We start from the raw sequence: 26,601 nt of genomic DNA, 5'->3' as shown, positions 1-26,601 counted from the left end.
TTCAATCTCTTCCAGTTGAAGGGTGTGGTTCGGTAAGTTGAAGATTGATTGGCTATGCTAGTGGTTCAGATGTGCCATAGCGAGAAGCCATAATTACCTCATCAAAAGACAGACACAAGCTGCAACTGACAGGGTATCCTTCTTTGTCCAGTGCTTTCCAGGAGCTGAAAAACGTCATGTTCTTTGCAGCCTGCAACACGTTATCGATGAGGATGAGCACCTTGCCAAGACATTCCCCACGCCTCCACTTCTCGTCTTTAAACATCCACCCAAACCTCAAATAGATCATTGTTCATAGCAAACTGGCGGGCTTTCAGGACAACACCATACAATCTTGTCATGGTGGATGCTGCAAGACATGTCACAGTGTCGACACAGATACCACCATTACACGTTGGGACACCTCTTACCATTTACGTAGCAGGTACTCATGTGACTTGACAAATATTGTGTATCTCATACGCTGCAGGCAAGGATGCCCGGAGGCATTGGTGAGACTGAGCAGAGACTACAGTAACAGATGAATGGACATCACACAACAATCAACAGACAGAAGTGTTTCCTCCCAGTCGGAGAACATTTCAGCAGTCTGGGACATTCGACTTCAGGACAGGCAAAGTGGCCGAGCACAGCTAATAGCCAAGTTTGGTACCCATGGGGATGGCATCAACTGGGAGCTTTGGTTAATTTCACACTATAGGTGACCCCATTGCACTACACAGACAGTCCCACACACATACACATCCTACAAACCCAAACACATTCCTACAAACCCGTACACTCACACACACATCCTCTCACAGACTTATGCCCCTTTATACACACATTCTCACCGCCCCCCTTCCCCCCACACACCCACATGTATACACATACAGACAAGTTTGTGGGTTGAATTTGTACTTGCAGAATTTCATTTTATTTTGCTCAAAAAGTGCATGAATCCATGTAAGATTCTGTAAATCCTTTCTTTAGACTACAATCAGTCTGAACGTTGGGACACAGATAGGGTGCCTCACACCTTCAATGCATTATCTGGGCCAACATGGCACCTACTGTTAAAGTTCACTTGGGAACGTAACTTTAAGAAAGTTCTGGGATTTACATATGAAAAAACTGAAACCAATATGTCTATTCTAAAAGATGAGAGACTTAAAAAATCCAGGTTTTTTTCAATATATAATTTCAGTTAGATCACACTGTAAACATTTGCTATAGATTCTATGTCCTAAGATCTTATACTCCACAACCACCTGATGAAGGAGCAGAACTCTGAAAGCTAGTGTTTAAAAATAAACCTATTGGAATATAACCTGATGTTGGGTGATTGTTAACTTTGTACACCCCAGTCCAACACTGGCACCTCCAAATCATGTAACACTGTTCATCTTTACCTTATGCAGCAGCCTTTTGTGAAGCACCTTGTTGAATGCCTTCTGGAAATCCAGATACACCACATCCACTGTTCCCGCATTTGTAATGTCCTCAAAGAATTTGAGTAAATTAGTTAAAATACGACTTACCTTTCATGATCCAATGCTGTGCCTGCCCATTGGGACAATTTCTATCCAGACGCCTCGTTGTTTCTTCTTTAATGATACATTCAAGCATTTTCCCTACTGCAGAAGTTAAGCCAATGGGCCTAGTCACCCATCTTTTGTCCACCTCCTTTTTGAAACAGTGACGTAACATTTGCTGTTTTCCAATCTGCTGGAACCGCCCCAGAGTTCAGCGAATTTTGGGAAATTAACTTAACTCTCAAATTTTGATTGCATTTTGAAAATTGAGTTTATGGCTATTGGAGCTCTGTGTTCATTTAATAACTTTTCTTAAGATATACTAGATTGATTTGGCCAGGCATAATGATTTGCATTAATCTTCCTCACAATATTGTATCTCTAAATATGTGGGAAACATATGATGGGTCTTCATTGAATTGAAGTTAGGCATTTAATACTCTCATAAAAGTACATTTACCTACATAAATATATGAAACAAACAAGACTCTGAGGAGAGTTCAGCACAAGCTGGAAGAACATTTTTCACTTGGGGATCCTGTAGCCTTCCAGTCTCAAAATCAAGTTCAACAACTTTTGATGCTGCCAGACCTGCTGAGTTTTTCCAACAATTTCTAATTTTTTTCTGATTTATAGCAGCTGCAGTTCTTGCAGTTTTTATTTAACTCACTGTCACATTTCTTCTTGACATGCCTACCTTGAAGAAGTTCTGCTCTCTCCAATAGGATTTCCATTCCAATCTTTTTTCTTGTCCACTGTCATTAACTTCATTGTCACAAATGGTATTTGACCAGATATTTACTAAAACCCATTTCCACAACTACATCATATTCCTTAGTGACTTCCTCTGGCCGCAGGCTTACTACATGTGGATTCAAACTCAAGGTTCATCCTTCGTGCTTTGAATCCGCCCAGGGTCACATGTATCTCTGCAATATTCAATGTCCCACAGACAGCTGCTTCCTGAGATTCACAGTTGGTGCCATGCATTATCATATACACATTCTCAACCTCTCCAACAACACTGCATCACACTGGTTCCGGGCTGACCACTCCCCAGTTCCACTTCATCCTCTAGCTCATTCAACATGCTAACAAGAAACCTTTTCTTTCACATTCAAGCATCAAGGCATATAAGATGCAACAACTCAGTGATACGCATAGCCCTCCAGAACCTTCCTCCCCTCACCTCCCCTCAGATTCAGTTTTATCCTTCTGATTCCCGACTTTAATGAATTTCGGGCACAACATGACATTGAACCCTTTCTTTCCTCATCTTTGCCTCCACACCCATTTCTTTGGGCAAGAAGTCCTCTCCCCATTCCACAGACCCCTTCACCCACCTCCAACAGTCTCCCTCCACCTGGACCCCTCCCTCTGGCCTTCTACCTGCACGCAACCTGTTCATTGAGAACTATTGATGCAACATAAGTGACGTCAATTTCTTTTCCCCCTTTCCCATTCCAATGTCTTTACTATGGACGTGCAATCCCTTTACATGTTCATCCCCCACTAGGATACTCTCAGTTTCTTCCTGGAAAGAAGGCCTGAACTGTCCCCATCCACCCCCTTCACATGGTTGAGCTCATCCTCATCCTGAACAACCTCTCTTAACTCCCCTCATTTTCTTCAGGACAGACGGATGGCCATGGGTATCCACAGTGGCCCCAGTTATGCCCGTCTCTTTGTGGGATACATGGAACATTCCTTGTTCCCGTCCTACTCCAGCCTCCACTCACAGCTCTTTCTCCAGTATATCCATGATATCATTAGCGCTGCTTCCCTCTCTTGTACAGAATTGGAAAAGCTTATCGATGTCACTTCCAATTTCCACCCGGCCCTTACTTTCACTTGATCCATCTCTGACCCCTCCCTTCCTCGTTATCTCTGTTTCCATTTTCTGGGAACACCCTGGCCACCAATATCCACTATAAATGCATCAACTCCCACAGTTACCTTGACTATACATCCTCACACCTTGCTTCCTGTAAAGACTCTATTCCATTCTCCCAGTTCCTCCGTTCCTGTCCCATCTGTTCCAATGATGCCAACTTCAAAAAGGGACCCTCCAAAATGTCCACCTTCCTCAACTAAGGATTCCTAGGCAGTTGCTGACAAAGTCCTCAGCTGGGTCCGATCCACTGACCCACTTTGGCCCTCAGCCCCCCTTCCCTTTCACAATAGCAATACCTTGGCCTTACCTACCATCCCACCAGTATGCACATCCAGAGGATCATTAGCTGCCATTTCCACCACCTCCTGTGAGATGCCATCACCAGACATATTCCCCTCCCCTCCGTGTCAGCCTTCCACAGGGACCGATTCCTCCGCGACATCATGGTCCACACTTCCATCACACTCAACATCCCCCATACAGTCCCACAGAACTTTACCCTGCAATGGCAGAAGATGCTTATCCATTTACTTCTTACATCCTCAGTATCAAAGGGCCCAAACACACTTTCCAGGTGGACCAATGCTTTACCTGCACTTCAGACAATCTAGTCTACTGCATTCACTGCTCATAATGTGGTCTCCTCTACACTGGGGAGAAAGTGAGGTCTGCAGATGCTGGAGATCAGAGATGGAAATGTGTTGCTGGAAAAGCGCAACAGGTCAGGCAGCATCTAGGGAACAGGAGAATCGACGTTTTGGGCATTAGCCCTTCTTCAGGAATGAGGAAAGTTGGTCCAGCATGAGGAAAGTTGGTTCCTCATTCCTGAAGAAGGGCTAATGCCCGAAACGTCGATTCTCCTGTTCCCTAGATGCTGCCTGACCTGCTGCGCTTTTCCAGCAACACATTTCCATGGACTTGGAAGGGGACTGAGAGGTGAATAGGACGGTTGATGGGGCTATAGTGAGAGTGGAGCGGGGATGTAGGAAGTCAATCAGTAGATGCACATTGAGGGGAGACCGTGATAGTTCGGAGTGGAGTTGGAGAAGATGGGTGGGAAGGAAGATGCGCAGGTAGCACAGTTCAAGAGGGCGGTGCTGAATTTGATGGATTTGACTGAGACAGGCTGTGGGGAGGGGAAATGAGGAAACTGGTGAAATCTGAGTTCATCCCTTGTGGTTGGAGGGTTCCTAGCCGGAAGATGAGGTGTTCTTCCTCCAACCGTCGTTTCGCTGTGGTCTGACGAGGAATCCATCAAATTCAGCACCGCCTTCCTAACCTGCAATCTTCTTCCCGACCTCTCCGCCCCCACCCCAATCTGTCCTATCACCCTCACCTTGACCTTTTTCCACCTATCACATTTCCGACGTCCCTCCCCCAAGTCCCTCCTCCCTATCTTTTATCTTAGCCTGCTGGACCAACTTTCCTCATTCCTGAAGAAGGGCTAATGCCCAAAACGTCGATTCTCCTGTTCCCTAGATGCTGCCTGACCTGCTGCGCTTTTCCAGCAACACATTTCCATCTCTCCTCTACACTGGGTAAACAAAGCATAGGCTGGGTGACCGCTTTGACAAATACCTACCTTCAGTCTGCAAAATAGATCCTGAGCTTCTAGTGCCTGCCACGTCAACACACCACCCTGCCCTCTGACTCGGTATTACTGCAGTGCTTCAGCGAAACCACTTGCGAAACCTGTGGCTTTCTGGACTCAATATCAAATTCAACAACTTTAGGATTTGAGCTCTCCCATGTCCTGGATCAAGCCCCCACACACCAGACCTCGTGATCACATTGTCTCCTCTTACCAATCTTTTTGTCTGCCCAACTGTTTTTCTCACTCTTTGGGCTCTATCTCCACCTATCATTTACTCCTTACCTCCTCCCACCTTCTTATCTTCTGCAAAAAAACCAACATATTCCTAGCTACCACCAGTTCAGGGGAAGGGTCACTCAATGCAAAACATTGAATTCTCGCCACAAATGCTGTCACAACTACTGAACCAACAGCAATGTGGTTGCCTCTTAACTGTTCACTGGGCAATTAGGGCTAGGGTACTGGGCAAGCCAGAGATACCCACCTAAGAAAGATTAATTTAAAAAACAGGTGAAGTTCAGCCTGTCTACAAGAACAAGTCCCTGTATGTTAACATATGTAGATTTTAGTACACACAAGTGCATCACACTGAGTCAGATTAACTGGTTGTCAGTGTCATATTTTCACACTCAGGATTATCCAGGAAATTATGTCCAATTGTAGAACCACATTGAATGTTGGACACGGTTTTGCAAGTTTTGAAAGTGCAGATTGGTTGGATAGAGTTGTTTTATGGGATGTAAATTGTGTCTCACAAACTTGATTGAGTTTTTCGTAGAAGTAACCAAAAAGATTTAGGAAGGCAGAGTGATAAAACCTTTCACAAGGTTCTACATGATACAGGAATTAGTAGATGTAGATCACATGGGATTCAGGGAGACCTTGTCAATTGGATAGAAAATTAGCTTAATGGCAGGAGACAGAGACTGGAATGGTGGAGGATTGTTTTTCGGACTGAAGGCCTGTCACCACTGGTGTTCCCTAGTGATGGATGCTGGACCCACTTTTATCTGTCATGTATATAAATTATTTAGATGAGAATATGGAAGACATAGTTAGTAAGTTTGCAGATGACACCAAATTGGTGCTACAGTGGACAATGAAAAAGTTTATCAAAGATCTAAAAGTTAAAATACTAAATTGGAGGAAGGCTAATTTTGACCATATTAGGCAAGAAAAAGTTGATTGGGGTGGGGGATGTTCGCAGGTAAAGGGGTGGCTGGAAAATGGGAAGCCTTCAAAAATAAGATAACGAGAATCCAGAGATAGTATATTCCTGTTAGGGTGAAGGGCAAGATTGGTAGGTGTATGGAATGCTGGATGACTACAGAAATTGAGGTCTTGATCAAGAATAAGGAAAAAGAATATGGCAGGTTCAGACAGCAGAAATCAAGGGATTCCCTAGAAGAGTATAAAAGCAGAAGAAGTATACTTAAGAGATAAATCAGTGGGGCAAAAGGGGACATAACAGCTTTGGCAAATAGAGTTAAGGAGAATCCAAAGGGATTAGGACATTAGGACAAAAGGGTAACTAAGGAGAGAATACAGCCCTTTAAGGATCAGCAAGGCCACCTAAGCATGCAACCATAGGAGATGGGGAGATACTAACAAAGTATTTTTCATCAGTATTTACTGCAGAGACGGGTATAGAAAATAAAGAACATGGAAAAATAAATAGCGACATCCTGAAAAATGTCCAAATTACAAAGGTGGTGATGCTGGACATCTTAAAACACATAAAGGTGGATAAATCCCCAGGACCTGATAAGGTGTACTCGAGAACTCTGTGGGAAACTAGGGAAGAGATTGCTGAGCTCTTTGCTGAGATATTTCCATCACTGATAGCCACAGGTAAGGTCCCAGAAGACTGGAGGTTGGCTAACTTGGATGCCACTATTTAAGAAAGGTGATAAGCAAAAGCGAGGGAATTATAGACCGATGAGCCTGACATCGATGGTGGGCAAGATGTTGGAGATGATCCTGAGGGACAGGATTTATATATATTTGGAAAGATAAGGTCTGATTAGGGATAGTCAACATGGTTTTTTTGTGTGGGAAATCATGTCTCACAAACTTGATTGACTTTTTTGAAGTAACAAAGAGGATTGAGGAGGGCAGAGTGGTGGACATGATCTATATGGACGTCAGTAAGGCATTTGACAAGGTTCCTCATGATAGACTGGTTAGCAAGGCTCCATCACACTGAATAGATGGAAAACTAGCTATTTGGATACAGAACTGGCTTGAACATAGAAGACATAGAAGTGGTGGCGAAGGGTTGCCTTTCAGAGTGGAGGCCTGTGACCAGCGGAATGCCACAAGGATCAGTGCTGAATCCACTGTTTTTCATCATTTATGTAAATGGTTTGGATGTGAACATAGGAGGTATAGTCAGTAAGTTTGCAGATGACACCAAAATTGAACAGCAAAGAAGGTTACCTCAGAGTACAATGGAATCTTGATCAGATGGACCAATAGGCTGAGCAGTGGCAGATAGAATTTAATTTAGGTAAACGTGAGGTGCTGCATTTTGAAGGGGAAAATCAGGGCACGACTTATACACTTAATGGCATGGTCCTGGGGAGTGTTGCTGAACATAGAGATCTTGGAGTACATGTTCATAGTTCGTTGAAAGTGGAGTCACAGGTAGAAGGGATAATGAAGAAGGCATTTGATATGCTTTCCTTTATTGGTCAGAGCATTGAGTATAGGAGTTGGGAGGTGCAATTGTACAGGACATTGGTTAGGCCACTATTGGAATAGTGTATGCAATTCTGATCTTCCTGCTATAAGAAGGATGTTGTGAAACTTGAAAGAGTTCAGAAAAAATTTACAAGAATGTTGCCAGGGTTAGAGGGTTTAAGTTATAGGAACAGGCTGGATAGACTGAGGCTATTTTCTCTGGAGCATCGGAGGTTAACGGGTGACCTTATAGAGGTTTATAAAATCATAAAGGGCATGGATAAGTTAAATAGACAAGATCTTTTCTCTGGGGTGGGGAATCCCTGAAAGGGGAAATACTTAAAAGTTACATAAGGGGCAACCTTTTCATGCAAAGGGTGGTGTGTGTATGGAATGAGCTGCCAAAGGAAGTGGTGGAAGCTGTCACAATAACATCATTTAAAAGGCATCTGGATGGGTATATAAAAGGGAAGGGTTTAGAGGGATATGCCAAATGCTGGCAAATGGGTCTAGATTTATTTAGGATATCTCGACCATGAATAAATTGGACCGAAGTGTGTTTCCAAGCTGTATATCTCTATGACTCTATTACAAAGAGATCTTGATTAATTGGGTCAATGGCTGATGAGTGGCAAATTGAGTTTAATTTGGATAAATCAAGGTATTACATTTTAGTAAAACAAACAAGGGCAATCCATGGTAGGGCCTTGGGTAGTGTTGTAGAACAGAGAGACCTAGGGGTTCAAGTACATGATTGTTTAAAATTTGCATCACATACCAACAGGTTGGTTAAGGCAGCATTTAGCACACTTGTCTTCGTTGCTCCGACCTTGGAGTACAGGAGTTGGGATATTATGCTGAGGTTATACAGGATATTGGTGAGGCCTCTTCTGGACAACAATGTCCAGTTCTGGTTGTCCTGTTGTAGGAAGGATATTATTAAGCTCAGAGGGAGAGGGTTTAGAAGAAATTTACCAGGATATTGCCAGGAATGGAGGGCTTGAGTTATAAGGAGAAGCTGGATAAACTGGAACTTTTTTTTACTGAAGTATAGGAGGCAGGGGGAGACCTTAGAGGTTAATAGAATCATGAAGGGTATAGATAGGGTGAGTGGCAGGTGTCTTTTCCCTTGGGTGCAGCAAAACTATTTTTAAAGATGAGAGGAGAAAGATTTGAAAAGGACAGAAGGGACAACTTTTTTTTTACACAGAGAATGATTCATGTGTAGAATTAACTTTCAAAGGATGTCGTGGATGCAGATACAATTAAAACATTTAGAAGACATTTGGATAAATAAATGAATAAAAAATGTTTGGACGGATATGAGGGATGTGGGCAGGTGGGACTACTCTAATTTGGGATTATGGCCGACATGACTGGTTGGACCTTAGGGTCTGTTTCCATGCTTATGACTGTATGAGTCAGTACCTTGTTTGTTAAAAGGGATTTACTCTTTGATCTGATTCACCAGTCTTTCAGATGTATGATTTATATGCCTGACATCACACCAGCACCACAATTCATATAACACATGGCTCATTACTCAACTCTGATAAAGTTAAAATGATAGTTTTCAATTTAAATAGATAATACTGTGAATTGTCTTAATGAGTACAAGACAAAAAGCTTCAACAAAACGTTTTCACTCAACAAAACTTAATTTCATAAATTTTTCACTTAGATTCAGCTTTATTCCAATAAAAACAATCCAGTGAGATTCAAATATATTCTTCCCACCCCCAGTCTCTCCTTCTGTATACTGCTTCCCACAGAACACAATCCAAATTGCAGGTTTATCTAACTTAATTAATGTGCCAAAAGAATTCTGTAGTTAGTACAATGATTAAAAAGTGATTTAGGTTTAACAGTATCTCACCAGTATGCATTGCTACTGCTGAAAACTTCATCAACAGTTGAGATTACTCGTTATCTATTATTGCCAATAACATTTCATCTTCAAATCAGTGTATTCAAGCCCAAGTTTATATTTAAGCAACCTCTACGAAACAATGGAAACAATCATGTCTCAAAGCTGTGGACAAATATTATTCCTTGTTCGTATTTTCTCCACCCAAATAGTGTCGCAGCCCAATTCTAACACACACATCCTATGAAAGATTAATTTAAAAACAGGTAAAATGACAATAAGGGAAATTGGACAAAGCACAATTTACACAGGTAGGAAACCCAAATTCAGCAAACCATTCACATCCAGTGCTGAGTTTGGAAGAGTGCACTATGGCTGCTCTAAGGACGTGGACCCACAATGTGGGATTCATTGACTGAGTAAACATAAACACACTTGACGTGCAGAAAATCTACATAATTCTCATGATTTGAACTTCGTTTTCAAAAAGTCCATCTATTAAATGTGACAGGCTGTACATTGAAATGGGTTTGGTGGTTAATATTGACTTCAAATGGTCGAATGCCTCCTGGCATTGTTCTGTCCACCGAAACCTTGTGTTCTTCTTCAGGAAATTGGTTAACAGTGCCTTTACACTGCTGAAGTTTGGAACAAACTTCCAATAGAATCTGCTGAGTCCTAAGAATCAAAGCACCTCTTTCTTTGAGGTTGGTTGTGGAAATTCCTCAATAGCCTTCATTTTTGCATTCTGTGGGATCAACCTTCCATGACCGATGTTATGTCCCAAGAATGTCACCTCTGCTTTCATAAATTCAGTTTTAAGTTTATCACCAGTTTTGCTTCTCGGAGTCGTTCAAAGAGCTCTGCCAACTGTACCATGTGATCTTTCCAAGACTTACTAAAGATCACTAAATCATCCAAATAGACTGCACAGTTTGTTAACCCAGCCACAACTCGGTTCATGAGTCTTTGGAGTGTAGCGGGTGCGTTCTTCATTCCAAAGGGCATCACTTTAAATTGATATAGCCCATTTGGGGTTACAAACGCAGAAATAAGGTACCTGCCAATAACCACGCAGTAAGTCCAATTTGGTGATGTAACTGGCTGTCCGACTTTCTCGATATAGTCCTCCAATCTAGGAACCGGACATGAGTCCAATTTTGTAAGTGTTGACCTTCCGATAATCTACGCAGAATCATTGAGTCCCGTCCAGTTTGGGAATTAACCGGTTTAACAATCGACGATCTCCACTCGTTCTGGCTTAGTTCAATGATATCCTCATCAAGCATGGCCTGCACATACTTCTGGATCTGTCTATCTTTGAATGGATTAAGCCGATAGTGGTGGTGTTTTATCAGAGCAGTATTCCCTCTCTCTACTTCATGTACAATAGCATTAGTCCTCCCCATCTGATTTTTACATGTGTCCTTATACTGCAATAACAAATCTTTCAATTGTGTTCTATGCTCATGAGACAGATAGCTTACTAACCTATCCCACGGTGCTAGTTTTATTACTGCCTGCGGTTTATCTACCATTTGGCATGAATGACATGTGTGGCAAAAAATTAACCACATTCTTGCACATTCCAGGTCAATAAAAACATTTTTGGACCTTAGACTGAGTCTTTCATACCCCTAGGTGACCACCTGCAGGTAGTTCATGTCCGACCCGTAACACTTCCTGTCTGCATGCTACCAGCAACAAAATCTGGTGCATTTCAGCCCATTTCTCCTCTGCACTAAACTGCCGTGGTCTCCATTTCCGTCTTAGGATTCTATCTTTCAGATAATAACCCTCAGGAATATTCTCTGTCTCCTTTTCAGAGTACGCATCCACATATATATCTTTTATCATCTTGTTTTGCTGTTGCAAATCCCTTAGCCTTTCAGGACTAAACACTTCTGTCTGATCCTCTGCCTGTTCAGGATTTTCCTGCACTATTGTCAAATAGGGTATCCGCTAACTGAACCTCAACTCCTTCATCTTTCTCTTTACTTTTCACTTTGTGTTGTGACTTATGACAGTGGGATCTGGTTACTACACAGTTTGGGAAAATACCAAGATTTTTCTGTTTTAACTCATCAGTTTGTTGTTCTTCCTTGGGCTTCTCGACAACAATGGGTGTCACTCCTGCCTTGGATCCTTCCAAATCATTCTCAAGAGCAAACTGAATTCCTGGAACTGACACTGTCAATTGCCCCCACTGTAACTTCCCCAGTCTTGAGTTGGCACTCCAACCTGATCTTATGTAGGGGAACGCTAAATTTCTGTCCATCTATTCCATGCCAGGGATCTGGATTCAATTCCCGCCTCTGGCAACTGTGTGTGGAGTTTGCACATTCTCCCCATGTCAGTGTGGGTTTCCTCCAGGTGTTCCAGTTTTCTCCCACAATTCAAAGGTGTGCAGGTCAGGTGAATTGGCCATGCTAAATTGCCCATAGTGTTCAGGGTAGATGTAGGGCAATGGATCTGGATGGGTTACTCTTTGAAGGGTCGGTGTGGACTTGTTGGGCTGGAGTGCCTGTTTCTATACTGTAGGTAATTGGTTAGATTACTTAGATTACTTACAGTGTGGAAACAGACCCTTCGGCCAAACAACTCCACACCGACCCTCCAAAGAGCAACCCACCCAGACCCATTCCCCTACATCTACCCCTTCACCTAACACTACTGCACATCTTGGGACTGTGGGAGGAAACCGGAGCACCCGGAGGAAACCCACGCAGACACGGGGAGAATGTGCAAACTCCACACAGACAGTTGCCTGAGGTGGGAATTGAACCAGAGTCTCTGGCACTGTGAGGCAGCAGTGCTAACCACTGTGCCACCGTGCTAAACTATTTTTTTCAAAATTATCACACTCTCGAGTAACAGATCCGAAAGAGTGCATATTAGCTCATCCTTTACTATCAGTGACTGGTTAGATCCTGTACCTCTCAAAATTATAACTTCTTGTCCTTCTCCCCCTGTTCTGAGTAAACTTTACCCACAGAGGCAACTTCTTTGTCGAGATCAGGTACTAACTCCATACCTCGCCCTGCCTAGGCTGTGCACTCTCTTGCGGCTCTTTGGCTCCTCTTGGGCTTTCCTTCACTACCTTCACTAATGCCATTGGCTTCATGTTTTTACCACAGCTTTTCCCACAAAGCCTTTTTTTAATGGCCGGCACTGTAACTTTATGTGTCCCACTTTACCACAGTGTGAACATGTCAGCCCTTGCACCTCCTTTCCACCGTCTTGGGCTTTTTTTTTATTATCCTGTGGTAAATTCTTACCAGTGCTCTACTCTTGGTTTCATAGTGTAGATTTCCCCTTCTCCAAACTTCTATCCCTCACAGGACAATTTTCTGGCCAGAAGATTATCTTATGCACCAATATGTACTCATGTGCAAGTTCTGCTGTGCTTCTCACTTCCTGAACTTTTTCTTCCTCCACGTGAATTCTTACCATCTCTGGAAGTGAGTTTTTAAACTCCTCCAGCAGAATAATCTCTTTTAAAGCCTCAAAGGTCTTATCTATTTTTAAAGCATCGATCAGAATGACTATGTTTAATTCTTTTGAACTCAACATAAGTCTGACATGGTACCTTCTATATGTTTCTGAACTGCTGTCTATATGCATCTGGTACCAATTCATAAGCATTTAAAATAGTCTGTTTAATCTCTTCATAATCTCTTAACCCCTCCATCTGACAAGCAGCAGATACCTCACTGGCTCTGCCTACCAGTTTAGTCTGAACTAGCACTACCCATAAATCCTCAGATCACTCCATCTGCCTAGTCAATTTTTCAAATGAAATAAAGAATGCTTCAAAATCTTTCTCATCAAAATGTGGCAGAGTTTTGACATATTTGTATATATCACTACCTTCTCTTCTCATCACCATCCTGTTAACTTGACTTTCCTGACTAAGTCGCAACTTCTCAAATTCATGTTCTATCTTTGTCTCTCCCTTTCTTGTCTCTTTGCTCAGCTAAGAACCTTCTCCCTCTCTTTTTCCTCTCTTTCTCTCTCGCCTCACGCTTTTTCTCTTTCCTCTCTCTCTTTTTTCTCTCTCTCTTTCTCTCTCCCTTTGTTTATCTTCTAACTCAATTTTCCTCAATTTTAAAGTAAGTTTTTCTACCTCGACTAAACTTGTCTTATTCTCTGATACACCTAAGTGTTTGAGTAATTCTCATACAACTTCAGCTTTACTTTTGTCCTTGGTTAAACCCAAATCTAACTTATTTGCTAATTCTAAAGGTATGGCCTTTTTCGTTCCTTCTAAACTTTCTTGGCACATTTGAGAATCAGCTTCAAATCCCAGAACCGCTTTAGCAATTTTAAGAGCCATTTCTCACACTTTTAATTTAATCAACCACAAGTCACCGAAATCAAGCAAACTGTCCTACCTACATTTTATTTTAAGATCTAGAACACTAAACTGCAAGTGTTTAAATCTGCTGGGATTTTTCGTACCCCCAAATCTATTCGAATCTGTCTAAACCAGTTCAAATCCCGATGACAAACCCCCAAAAACCGTCCCGACACGGGGTAAACCCCTCTGCTAATTTAAATCCGACACACAGATAAGATTCACTCCGTGCTATAATCTGTGAAAATTTGAGAGGTAAAGAACTATCCCAAAAGTCACTATTTAAAGTAAAAATTCATAACTTTAATTCTTAAAAGTCTAACAGAGAATAATTAACTAACACCTATTTACAACTCATTTATCTAAACCTATCTTTTACCTTGCCTTCTACAATACTAGTCCAATAAAACCCCCGATTAAGATTACCAAAATATTCAAATTTTCAAAACCAGCCAGCTGTCGAATCTTCTCTTTGTATCTTCCTCTATCCTCTTTTCTTCTTCCTAGGGATTTCTGTTTCACAGGTCTCTGATAAAGGTACCTTTAAGACAGCTATTCTCCAGGCCATCTGCGTATGTTGGTCGTTGTCCTCCAACTGTTCAATTTTTCCCGGTGTTATACCCCAAGGCATCAGATTGTTTCATTGGATTGTAATATTGTCAAAATATTAATTTCAAACTTGATTGGTGGTTCGTATATTGGGGCATAATTTAAACTGATTGGCCAGCATTGAATTTGTTGTTTTTCCTCACACCAACCCAGGTACTGCTAGCTGCTGGACCAAATGTTACATTGTAAATCCTCAAGTACTCTGTGTTCTTGTTAAGTCCTTCAACTCTTTTAAAGATATGGTATCACTTACACCTTCATAAGAGCAGCTTCTTCTTTTAAAACACTTGGATGCAGTCTGTCAGTTCCTGGTGACTTGTTTGCCTTTTAGCCCCATGATAAAGATTGGTTCAAGACTTTTTCTCCTGTTAGCACCTTAATTCTCTGTTTCCTTTGGGATGTTTATCATCTCCTCCACCATCAAGACTGATGCAAAATAATGACTTAAATTACCTGCTATTTCTGTGTTGTTAATTCCCCAGTTGCATGTTTCAAGCATCCCACGCTTTCTTTTATATCTGTAGAATGTCTTGCTGTTAGTTTTCATATTTCTTGCCAATTTATTTTCTGCCTCTTCATTAGCTTGTCAGTCAATCCAGCTGTTTCTAAAACAATTACCAAACTTCTTGCCTCCCACTGGTTTTTTTTTCCCACTTTATATGCCTTATATTTTGGTAGGATATTGTCCTTGAATGCCTTTGTTCATCATGGTTGTTTCATCCTTTTTATTAAGTCCTTCTTTTTGACTGGAATTTTGTTTGCTAAAATATTTGTCCAGTTACTCAGCCTTCAGTGCATTTTCCCAACCACTTTAGACATTTCTTCATATCTTTGCTACTCTCCTTATTTAAGTTGAGGATACATAATTGGGGCCTGAATTACTCTCATTCAAACAGAAATTGAAATGCTATCATGTTGTGATCACTATCAATAGGAGGACTCTTAAGTGTGCAATCTCTTATTACTGAATTATTACATATTACTAGACCTAAAATAACCTATTCACATGTTCTGTAGTGCACTGCTCTATGAAGCACTCTACAAATTTGTCTTCCATATTCCCCTGCGCATCTGATTTGTCCAGTCAATAGGCAGATTAAAATTACAAATGACAATTGTCATGCCCTAATACATACCTTCTTTATTGACAGATTTATACTTAGCCCTACAGTTAAGCAACTCTTTGTGGGCCTGCAAATGACTCCCACCTGTCACTTTTTTCCCTTATTAATCTGTATTTCCACTGAAACTGATTCACCATCACGAGCTATTGCACCTATATCACTACTCACCCCAATTCACCAATATCTTTTTTTATTGACAACACTATCCCACCAACTTCTTTTGCCTGAACATTAAATAGAACATAGAACATAGAAAGGTACAGCATGGAACAGGCCCTTCGGCCCACGATGTTGTGCCGAGGATTAATCCTGATATTAATTAACCTAACCTATGCACCGCTCAATTCACTGCTGTCGATGTGCATGCCCCGCAGTCGCCTATATGTCCCTAATGACTCTGCTTCCACCACCACCCCTGGCAACGCATTCCATGCATTCACAACTCCCTGCATAAAGAACCTACTTCTGACGTCTCCTCTATACCTTTCTCCTAATATCTTAAAACTGTGACCCCTCGTGCCAGTCAATCCTGCCCTAGGGAAAAGTCTCTGACTCTGTCCATGCCTCTCATTACCTTGTACACCTCAACCAGGTCACCTCTCTTCCTCCTCTTCTCCAGAGAGAAAAGTCCGAGCTTAGTCAACCTCTCTTCATAAGACAAGCCCTCCAGTCCAGGCAGCATCCTGGTAAATCTTCTTTGCACCCTCTCCAAAGCCTCTGTATCTTTCCTATAGTAGGGTGAACAAAATTGGACACAATATTCCAAGTGTGGTCTCAGCAATGACTTGTAAAGCTGCAGCAAAACCTCGCGGCTCTTAAACTCGATCCCCTGTTAATGAAAGCCAAAACACCATATACTTTCTTAACAAACCTATCCACTTGGGTGGCAACTTTGAGGGATCTGTGTACTTGAACACCAAGATCCTTCTGTTCCTCCACACTGCCAAGAATCCTGTCTTTAATCCTATATTCAGCATTCGAGTTCGACCTTCCAAAATGCATCACTTCACATTTTTTCCAGGTTGAACTCCATCTGCCATTTCTTAGCCCAGCTCTGCATCCTGTCTATGTCGCGCTGCAGCCTGCAGTATCCCTCTATACTATCAACGGCACTGCCAACCTTTGTGTCATCTGCAAATTTACTAACCACCCCTCAACATCCTCATCCAAGTCATTTATAAAAATTACAAAGAGCAGAGGCCCAAGAACAGTGGGCCAAGAACAGTTTGTGGCAGGGTGGCACAGTGGTTAGCACTGCTGCCTCACAGCGCCAGAGACCCGGGTTCAATTCCCGCCTCAGGCGACTGACTGTGTGGAGTTTGCACGTTCTCCCCGTGTCTGCGTGGGTTTCCTCCGGGTGCTCCGGTTTCCTCCCACAGTTCAAAGATGTGCAGGTCAGGTGAATTGGCCATGCTAAATTGCCCGCAGTGTTAGGTAAGGGGTAAATGTAGGGGTATGGGTGGGTTGCGCTTCGGCGGGTCAGTGTGGACTTGTTGGGCCGAAAGGCCTGTTTCCACACTGTAATGTAATCTAATCTAATCTAAAATAAAAACAGAGTCCTGCGGGACACCACTCAACACTGTCCTCCAGGCAGAATACTTTCCATCTACAATCACTCTCTGCCTTCTGTCAGCCAACCAATTCTGAATCCAGACAGCCAAGTCTCCCTGTATCCCATACCTCCTGACTTTATAAATGAGCCTACCATGGGGAAACTTATCAAATGCCTTGCTGAAGTCCATATACAACACATCCATTGCTCGACTTTCATCGGCCTGTCTTGTCACCCCTCAAAGAACTCAATAAAGATTAATGACGCATGACCTGCCCCGCACAAAGCCATGCTGACTGCCTTTAATCACTCTATGCTTTTACAAATAATCATAAATCCTATCCCTCAGAATTCTTTCCAAAACCTTGCTGACCACAGACGTAAGACTGACTGGTCTAAATATTTTTGGATATTAAGTTTGCAATCATGGTCACCCTGCAGCCTTGTCTCCATAACAGCTACCAAGTCATCATCATTTTTTCCCATGCTGGCAACATTGCTTTTTTTTTAATTCACCGCATTCATTAAAAAGGGTCTCCAACTTTAACTTTTACCATTATGAATTACTGCAATTGCTGTGAATTCTTCTGTACACATTTATTACTCCTTCCGGTCATATTTTGATCATTGTTTGCCTGTTCATTACCCTGCACATCCCTTCAATTAAACTCTCTTTGTACCTGCCTGCCCACCCAATCCCCACACACATGCATTGAAAACTCCCGGTATTCTCTGAAAACTGCATTCACCATTTATTCACAACTTTGGCTTCTTACCATATCTAACCTAATTAAGACAGGTCAATCTCTGGATTTTCCTTGAACTCTATTCTTGCAGCATTGTAAGAAGCAAATATCTCTTGTGGTTTTCAGCTATATTCAAGGCTGGTTTCTTGTAAGCATTCGCAAATTTGAGATCTTTTCTAAACTGCATGACTGCAACACTCAGTTGTCTAATAATTCTTTGATTGTGGTCTGAGTTCCAACATCTTAGAGGTATCCAACTGCTCTGGAGACTTAACTCAGTTTTGTATGATGACTGTATGTGTTGACGTTACTCTTCAAATGTTACATCTGGTGATGATCAGATTCAGCTTGTGCCAATGCTCTGAACTTTGATGTCTCCAGCACAATTTGTAGCACGATGGCTGGAGCAGGAAGGTCATGCCTCATGGTTTGTATCCATTGTTGTGTTGAAGTCCTCAAGTAAGTAAAGTTGTTCCAACTTGAGTGATTCCAGATATAGCAATGTCAATCACTTTATCTTCTGTAGTGGAGATGAGCAATGGAACATAGATACATGTGAGGTTAATTGGTGCTGCTTGAATTGAGAAACAGTTGAAGAAAAAGTGTTTGAACCATTTGTCAACGGGGATTATCATTGAACGCAGTAAGTTTCCTAAAATGAAGCCTGCAGCTTTCCAAAGTGTTTGTTCTGAATTCTTCCCCTGCCAGTTGAATGAATAACATTTTTCTTTTAGTGGTCTGCTGTCAGCGAACCTAGCTTCTTGAAGGGAAGCTATTTCAGTTTTAGCTACACCAAACTTGTCAAAATCTTTTAAAGTCCCCATAGATGCTAGTGACCTAGAGTTGGAGATGTACTGCTACAGGAAGATGAGGATGGGATTGAACTGCCAGTTGGCTTTTTTTTTAAGAAACTCAACATCCACCAGAGGAAATACTGCATAATTGAAAAAGAACTATTGAGTTTGGTACTGGCCTTACAACATTTTGTACGTATGTCACGAACAATATGTTGGAGACGATTGTGTGGACGGATCACAATCCTCTTACATTCTTAGAATACTTCAAGACAAGAGTATGAAACTATTACACTGGAGTCACACGTTACAGACTTTTAACTTAAAAATCGTATATGTTGTGGATCATAAGAATGTAATTTTAGATGCATTATCGCAGATTCAATAGATAAAGTTTAGATGAGATTTGTATTTATTTAATGTTTATATATACATGCAGGTATATGGGAAGAAGTTAAGGTGAACTTAGATTTATGTTATCTGTATGTTAGGGTAATGTGCTTAAAGAATATTTTAAAAATGAAGCCATCTTTTCATTATAGTGGTTCATTTTCTCTTAAAGGGGGAGGTGTTATGAAAGTATAAGGGATACTGTATCTTTAAGAGAGTTGAAGGACTTAGCAAGAACATAGAGTACTTGATAATTTACAATGTAATATTTGGTCCAGCAGCTAGCAGTATCTGGGTTGCTATGAGGAAAAAAAACAAATTCAACCTCAGCCAATCAATCAGTTTAAATTATGCCCCAAGATACTAACCTCCAATCAAGCTTGAATTTAGTATTTTGACAATATTGAAACCAATAAAATGATCCAATGCTTTGGGGTATAACACCGGAAAAAATGAACAGTTGGAGGAGAACTGCCAAGCCACCAACATATGCAGACTGCCCAGAGAATAGCTCTCTTAAAGGTAGCTTTATCTATCAATGACCTGTGAAACAGATATTCCGAAGAAAAAGACAGAGGGAGATATAAGGAGAAGATCTAACAATTGGCTAGTCTTGAAAATTTAATATTTTGGTAAATCTTAATCAGTGGGTTTTAGCATACTAGTATTGTAGAAGGGAAGGTAAAAGATAGGTTTAGATAAATGAGTTGTAAATAGTTCTAAGTTAATTATTCTCTGTTAGACTTTTACAATTAAAGTTATTAATTTTTACTTTAAATAGTGACTTTTGGGATAGTTCTTTACCTCTCGAATTTTCACAGATTATAGCACGGAGTGAATCTTTTCTGTGTGTAGGGTTTAAATGAGCAGAGGGGTTTACCCCATGTCGTAACACTGCAGAAATATTAGAAACATCGGTCGAAATATTCCAAACTCACTGGATTCAAGAAGTTTGAGCAGAATGGAAAATCACTAATGTTAATAAAATCATTGAGTCATAGAGAGATATACAGCGTGGAAACAGTGCCTTTGGTCCAATTTGTCCATGCCAACCAGATATCCTAAATAAATCTAGTCCCATTTGTCAGCACCTGGCCCATATCCCTCTAAACCCTTCCTATTCATATACCCATCCAGATGCCTTTTAAATGCTGTAATTGTACCAGCCTCCACCACTTCCTCTAGCAGCTCATTCCAAGCACCCATCATCCTCTGCATTAAGAAGTTGCCCCTTAGGACCCTTTTAAATCTTTCTCCTCTCACCCGAAACCTATGCCCTCTAGTTCTAGACTCCCCCACCCCAGGGAAAAGACCTTGTCTATTTACCCTATCCATGCCCCTCATGATTTTATAAACCTCTATAAGACCTCAACCTCTGATGCTCCAGGGAAAACAGCCCCAGCATATTCAGCCTCTCCTTATAGTTTCTCCGAAGCTCTGGGTTGAAGTGTATAAATTTAGACGTTCTCAAGTTTTTGGTGTGCCATATTGCTCTGGAGAAATGAAGCTGTAAATCGCAATAAAGGTTACCTGTCACCTCCCCGCAACTCAGACTCTCATTGGAAAATATGAGATTTAGGGTGTAGGTTTGCTCGCTGAGCTGTCGGTTTGATATCTAGATGTTTCATTACCTGGCTAAGTAACATCAGTGGCGACCTCCAAGTGGAGGTCGTTACTGATGATGTTACCTAGCCAGGTAATTAAATGTCTGGATATCAAACCTACAGCTCAGCGAGCAAACCTACACCCTAAACCTCAACCTGAGCTACAAACCTTCATGGGTGGAGGAGAAAGTATTCGGAAATCACAGTTCAATGGTTTAGGTGAGTCATAAATTCAGGTCCACAGCACAGAAAAAGGCACTAGTCTGGCAAGTCTGCGCCAGTCAAAAAAAAACACAACTCTGCTAATCCTGTTTTCCAGCACTTGCATGCCTTGGAATTGCAATTGCTTTTCTCAATATTTCTTAAATGTTATGAGGAATTCTCCCTCTAACATCCTTACCAGCACTGACTTCCACATTCCCACCACCCTCAGTGAAACAAACTCCCCCAGCCCCAGTAATCCTCCTGCCCAATACTTTAAATCGTTGCCCTGGTCATTGATTCTTCCACGAAGAGGAAAAGTTTCTTCCTTTCTATGCCACCATAATCTTATACATCTCAAATATGTAGCCCCCTCAGTATCCTGTGCTCAAATGAAAAGGACCCCAGGCTCCCTTCATAACTAAAATGCTCATTATAAAAGTAATCTTCTCCTGCAAGAGAAAGGGCACTGTTCCAGTGATTGTGTGACACCATGCTTGTGTGAAATCATTAACATTGTTGAATATCTGGAAATGTGTGGAGCCTTGATGATGGTTAGATTGTTAAATATCAGTGGAGTATTTGAAGATGTGAGGTCTGAGTGCCAAAGAGTGCTGTGGAAAAAGTGAATGTTGGCATGGTAGGCACAAGTTGTACTGTGAGTATTTATTCATTCATTCAGCTTGACCACTTATGCAAAGTCACTGTATTTCTTTACCATCAGGTTGTCTCACCAGATTAGGAGCATTTTGGAATACCAAGTCAGGAACAGTATTACAACATTCAGACAAAAGTCTTCTGAACTGAACCAACAATATATGTGTATCCAAAGTCGGGTAAATAAAGCTCAATGCCAGACCCTTATCATTAATTTGGAGTGAGGTTCATTCATTTTGGTTTAAAAATACAACATCTTTTTAATAGATCTTATTTCAAGTGTGGCTACATGCTTAAATTAGTTTATTTTCACCATTTTTTTTGATAATAAGTAAATTAAAAGTGAACAACTTTATTTATTCTACAACTTACAGATTAAACCAGTGCCATGAACTAAATTTTCAACTGAATATTAAATAATGGGGTGGTATATTTATAAACAGGTTAATCTTTCAAATCCCAATTCTCTGTTGGTAGAGAAAATGGCCCATAAAGTAAGATTCATGCAATGAACAACAGTGAATGCTTTCAGATTATTTGATGTGATCACCAAGGTAATGAAAACAGTTAATTTGAACAGAAATAAGAAAAATGATCCAACATGCCTCAACTTAATATCGGCTTATGCATCATGTAGATAAAATAGGAGCAGAAGTAGAGCATTTAGCCCCTTTAGTCTGTTCTGCCATTCAATACGATGATGTTTGCCTTTTGAATTGCACATTCCCATTGACCCTGATAAACTTTGATCTCTATGCTTAGCAAAAATTTATTTTCCTCTGCATAAAAAAATTCAACGACCCTATCTTCAGAACCTAGAGTTCAAAAGTTGTACAATCCTCTTTTCTCCCCTGTCCAAAAAAGGCAACTCAATTTTCACTCTAACATTTTTGTGGCTCTTTTGCTAGAACTCTTACATCCCTCTCCACCTCAATGTTGCAATTATTGTAGATTTAAATAATACTCTTTTTTCACTCTTACTGCCAAAGTCAACAACTGCACATTTTCCAACATCAAATTCCATCAGATCAGCCAGATCTTTGCTCCGTCACTCAAACTATCTATATCTGTCTGTAAATTTTTTATGCATTGTCCTTAACATACTTTCCTATCTATCCAGGTGCTGTCTCGAATTCATCTACAATACCTTCTCACACCTCATTGATGTAAACTGTAAGAAGTTAAAGTCCCAGCACTTAACCCTGGAGGAATACAGAAGCACATCTGCCAATCAGTCAAATATCCATTTATGCAAACTCTGTTTTCCTGCCAATCAGCCAACCAAATTTGTATCACCACAAGTTTCCATTTTCCACACTAACCTTTGATGTCACACTTTATCAAATGTATTTACGAAATCCAAATGTAATGATCACGAGACATAATTCACTGACATGAAGTTAACTGTCAAATATAGATTGAACTCTGCACAACTGCATTGATCCCGGGACTATCACAACATTGCCTGCTTATCAACATCACATCCTGAATAAGCAAAAACGTCCTCCAAATGAACATTGGAATGACCATAGCCACTCTGATGTTGGCCAACAATTGTATCTACCATCTCTACCTGTTCCACCTGTAGACTCCTTACATTAAATTTTCATGTTCAGTCAGAACAAGAGTTTCAACTCTGTATCATAGCTATTATCAAGTTAGTCTATGTCTCCTTCTCAGTGCTGTTCACAAAGCTCCCAAAGTCACAGTCACCTGCCATAGCCGTAGATCAGACAGAAACTAAGGCTGCAAAAGAGTGAGATTTGAAATGAAAGACAGTAGGAGATTTGGCAGAGGATCTTAATGCATAAAGCTACCGTCAAGGATGGAAGGGAGATTGGGTATGAAGTATATTTTTATGTTTACATTTTTGAAAAGACTATAAATATTTTTATTGATCTGTGATAACTACTTAACTGTAAATATATTATTAGTTTGCTTTCATGGCCAAGCTATAGAATACAGGCATTCTCAAGTCTGGAAAGGGGGGGCTGGTAACTCATACACAGTCAGCTGGCTCTAAATTGTATGATTAGCATTCTAACACCTTTTTTTGGACCCACATCTAAACTTTCTTATTATTACCAGCACACACTATTCATGGTACATCAGTATAGCTTTTATCAAAAGTAACCAAACTTATACATGAGAACAGATATTTTCTTTAAAGAAAATTATTAACTTCACTGAAACCAAGACTGGAAGATTGTTGTCTGACTCAGTAGGGTAAGCATACATTGCCTTTAATGTGCATTTTTATGCTGACAGGTCATCTCTGTTCTTTAACATTACAAAATGAAAAACGGTTAAGATATTTCTTCTCAAAGGTACATATTGTTGGATCAGACAAGGTATGAGAAAGACAGAAAATCTGACCTCTCCCCATCTGCAACTTTTAGAGTGTCAGTCTACATTCCGATGCTCAAAATTCTGGAATGGAACTTGAATCCACAATCTTCTGGCACACAGAGTGTTACTCATGCCAGATAATATTAACTTGCCTATAATCAAGGATAATCATGCTCATCTTTTTTTTTTCTAAACAAAAGACACAAAAATTTAGCATGCTATTGTATCCATCTTGTACTGAAGAATAACGACTCATGTTATAGATTGATTTAAAGAAACTGGGCAACTCATTTTCTCCGGTATACAACACATTAAAGTTTCTTACCTCTGAGATATTCTTTTGTGTGACCATCACATGGGAATTTCTCCCTTCCCATTCTTCTACCACGTGGTTGACTTCAGCAGTTTTCTGTGCAAAGTTTGTGTGAGAATTCAGTAATGTGACTTCATAGAATTCTTGGATATCTAAAGAAAAAAAACAAACCATTTCTCTGAAAAACAAGATAAATTTAGGAACAATTATTGAAATTTTTTAATTGTCTTTTAAAATTCCATGTTTTGCCAGAATTGATTTCAGAGACTACCAAAGTGACAAGTTTAAATAATTTGTTGATTCAATATATGGCAAGAGAAAAATGTACTACTCCAAATTAAGTTATGCTTTTAGGCAAGCCTGCACTTTGTATCTGTTAAGAATGCAATAAAACCAGATAAAAAATTTCCCAATGGGCCTCCAGGCAAGATTTGCACCTTCCTGTGGTGAAGGAAATAATGATTGTGATGACTTAATTGGACAACGGTCTAAATATCAGATTCTTGCCACTGGGAAAACAATTGGGGTAGTCCTCTCTTCTTGGACAATGAGATCTTACCAACAGGTGTCATGGAAGCTACATGCACACATCTGCATGCGATTAATTACATAATTTCCCTCAGTAACTTCCCCTTCCCAATTCTTGCTACTAAGAAACTCAATGCTTCAAAACCCGATAATAAAAAAAGCTAGAGAGGGCTCCTGTCAAGTTTGCTCTATTACTTATAGTCGGGGTAAGTCCTTGGCTGTATCAGCCATCTTCCTTGGCTACAACCACGACAACTGTGGCAGGTGCCTCCATGGTCTTGGCATGGTATCTATCTGGAGCCTCATTCCACAGAACTGAGCAATAACAACACGGCAACCTCAGATATAGGGCATGGTCAGGCAGCACTTGTTCTTTTGCACACAGCCTCAGACAATAGTAACTGGATCTAAGGAAGTGATTTAGCATGCAGATTAGGTCAGCCATCTCTGGCAAGACAGCCAGGATCCCCTTTATTTAACTTCAGATTTATTTAATATTGTCACTTGTACCTAAGTATAGTGAAAAGTGGATAATGGTGCCACATTCCAGCACCATCTTGGATTACAGAATAACTTACTGAATAAAGTTAAAAATCACACAACACCAGGTTATAGTCCAACAGGTTTAATTGGAAGCACACTAGCTTTTGGAGCGACACTCCTTCATCAGGTGATTGTCCAAATCATTACTGAATAAAGACAGTGAGGATAAAAGGGTCCTTCTCAGGCTGGCTTGTGAGAACACAAGTGGTGTTCCACAAGGTTCAGTTTTGGGACCGCAACTTTTCATTTATATAATAATGATCTGGATGAAGAAACTGAGGGCATTCTGACTAAGTTTGACGATGATACAAAGGTAGGTAGAGAGACAGGTAGCATTGAGGAGGCAGGAAGGCTGGAGAAGGATTTGGGCAAGTTAGAAGAGTGGACAAAGTAGTAGCAGATGAAGTACAACAAGAAAAGTGTGAGGTCATGCATCTTGGTAGGAAGAATAGAGGCTTGGTGGAAAATGTGGAAAAAATTCAGAAGTCTGAAGTACAAAGAGACTTGGGAGTTCTAGTCCAGGATTCTCACAAGGTAAACTTGCATTGAGTCAGTAGTTAGGATCGCAAATGCAATTATTGCGAGGACTTGAATATAAAAGCAGGGATGTACTCCTGAGGCTCTGGTCAGACCACATTTGGAGCATTGTGTGCAGTTTTGGGCCCCATATCTCAGGAAGGATGTACTGGCCCTGGAGTGTTTTCAGAGGATGTTCACAATAATGATCCCAGGCGTGAAAAGCTTAACGTAGGAGGCACGCTTGAGAACTCTGGGTTTATACTCGATGGAGTTTAGAAGGATGAGGGGTGATCGAATTGAAACATACAGAATGCTGAATGGCCTGGACAGAGTAGATGTTTAAAAGATGTTTCCATTGGGAGGAGAGACTACAACCAGAGGGCATCGCCTTACAGTAAAGGGAAGACCTTTTAGAATGGAGATAAGGAGAAACTTCTTTAGCCAGAGAGTGGGGATTCTATGGAATTCATTGCCACAGAAGGCTGTGGAGGCCAGGTCATTGTGTATATTTAAGACTGAGATAGATAGTATCTTGAGTATCAAGGGCATCAAGGGTCACAGGGAGAAAGCTGGAGAATGGTGTTGAGAAATAACTGAATGGCGGAGCAAAGTCCACGGGCTGAATCGCCTAATTTCTACTCTTATGTCTTACGGTCTTATTAAACTGTATAAATGGTAAAATACTAAAAAAAAAATTATTAAATGTATATTACTAAAACAGCTTCAAAAGTTCATCTTGCCCCCTCCACAGATTTGACATTCTC

General features: G+C 40.8%; 1 protein-coding gene across 8 annotated transcripts in view; it reads right to left on the bottom strand.

The window, feature by feature from the left end:
- dlg2 (discs, large homolog 2 (Drosophila)) overlaps positions 1–26,601 on the bottom strand; it is a 968,837-nt gene that overhangs the window by 843,068 nt on the left and 99,168 nt on the right. For all 8 annotated transcript variants that reach the window (XM_043691613.1, XM_043691618.1, XM_043691619.1 and 5 more), the window contains one exon: positions 24,260–24,399. In XM_043691613.1, coding sequence (XP_043547548.1) covers positions 24,260–24,399 — 140 coding nt within the window. The remainder of the gene's footprint in view (positions 1–24,259; positions 24,400–26,601) is intronic.

This window comes from Chiloscyllium plagiosum, chromosome 6, assembly GCF_004010195.1.
Source record: "Chiloscyllium plagiosum isolate BGI_BamShark_2017 chromosome 6, ASM401019v2, whole genome shotgun sequence".
Lineage (NCBI taxonomy): Eukaryota > Metazoa > Chordata > Chondrichthyes > Orectolobiformes > Hemiscylliidae > Chiloscyllium > Chiloscyllium plagiosum.
This window is presented reverse-complemented; position numbering and strand designations above follow the sequence as displayed.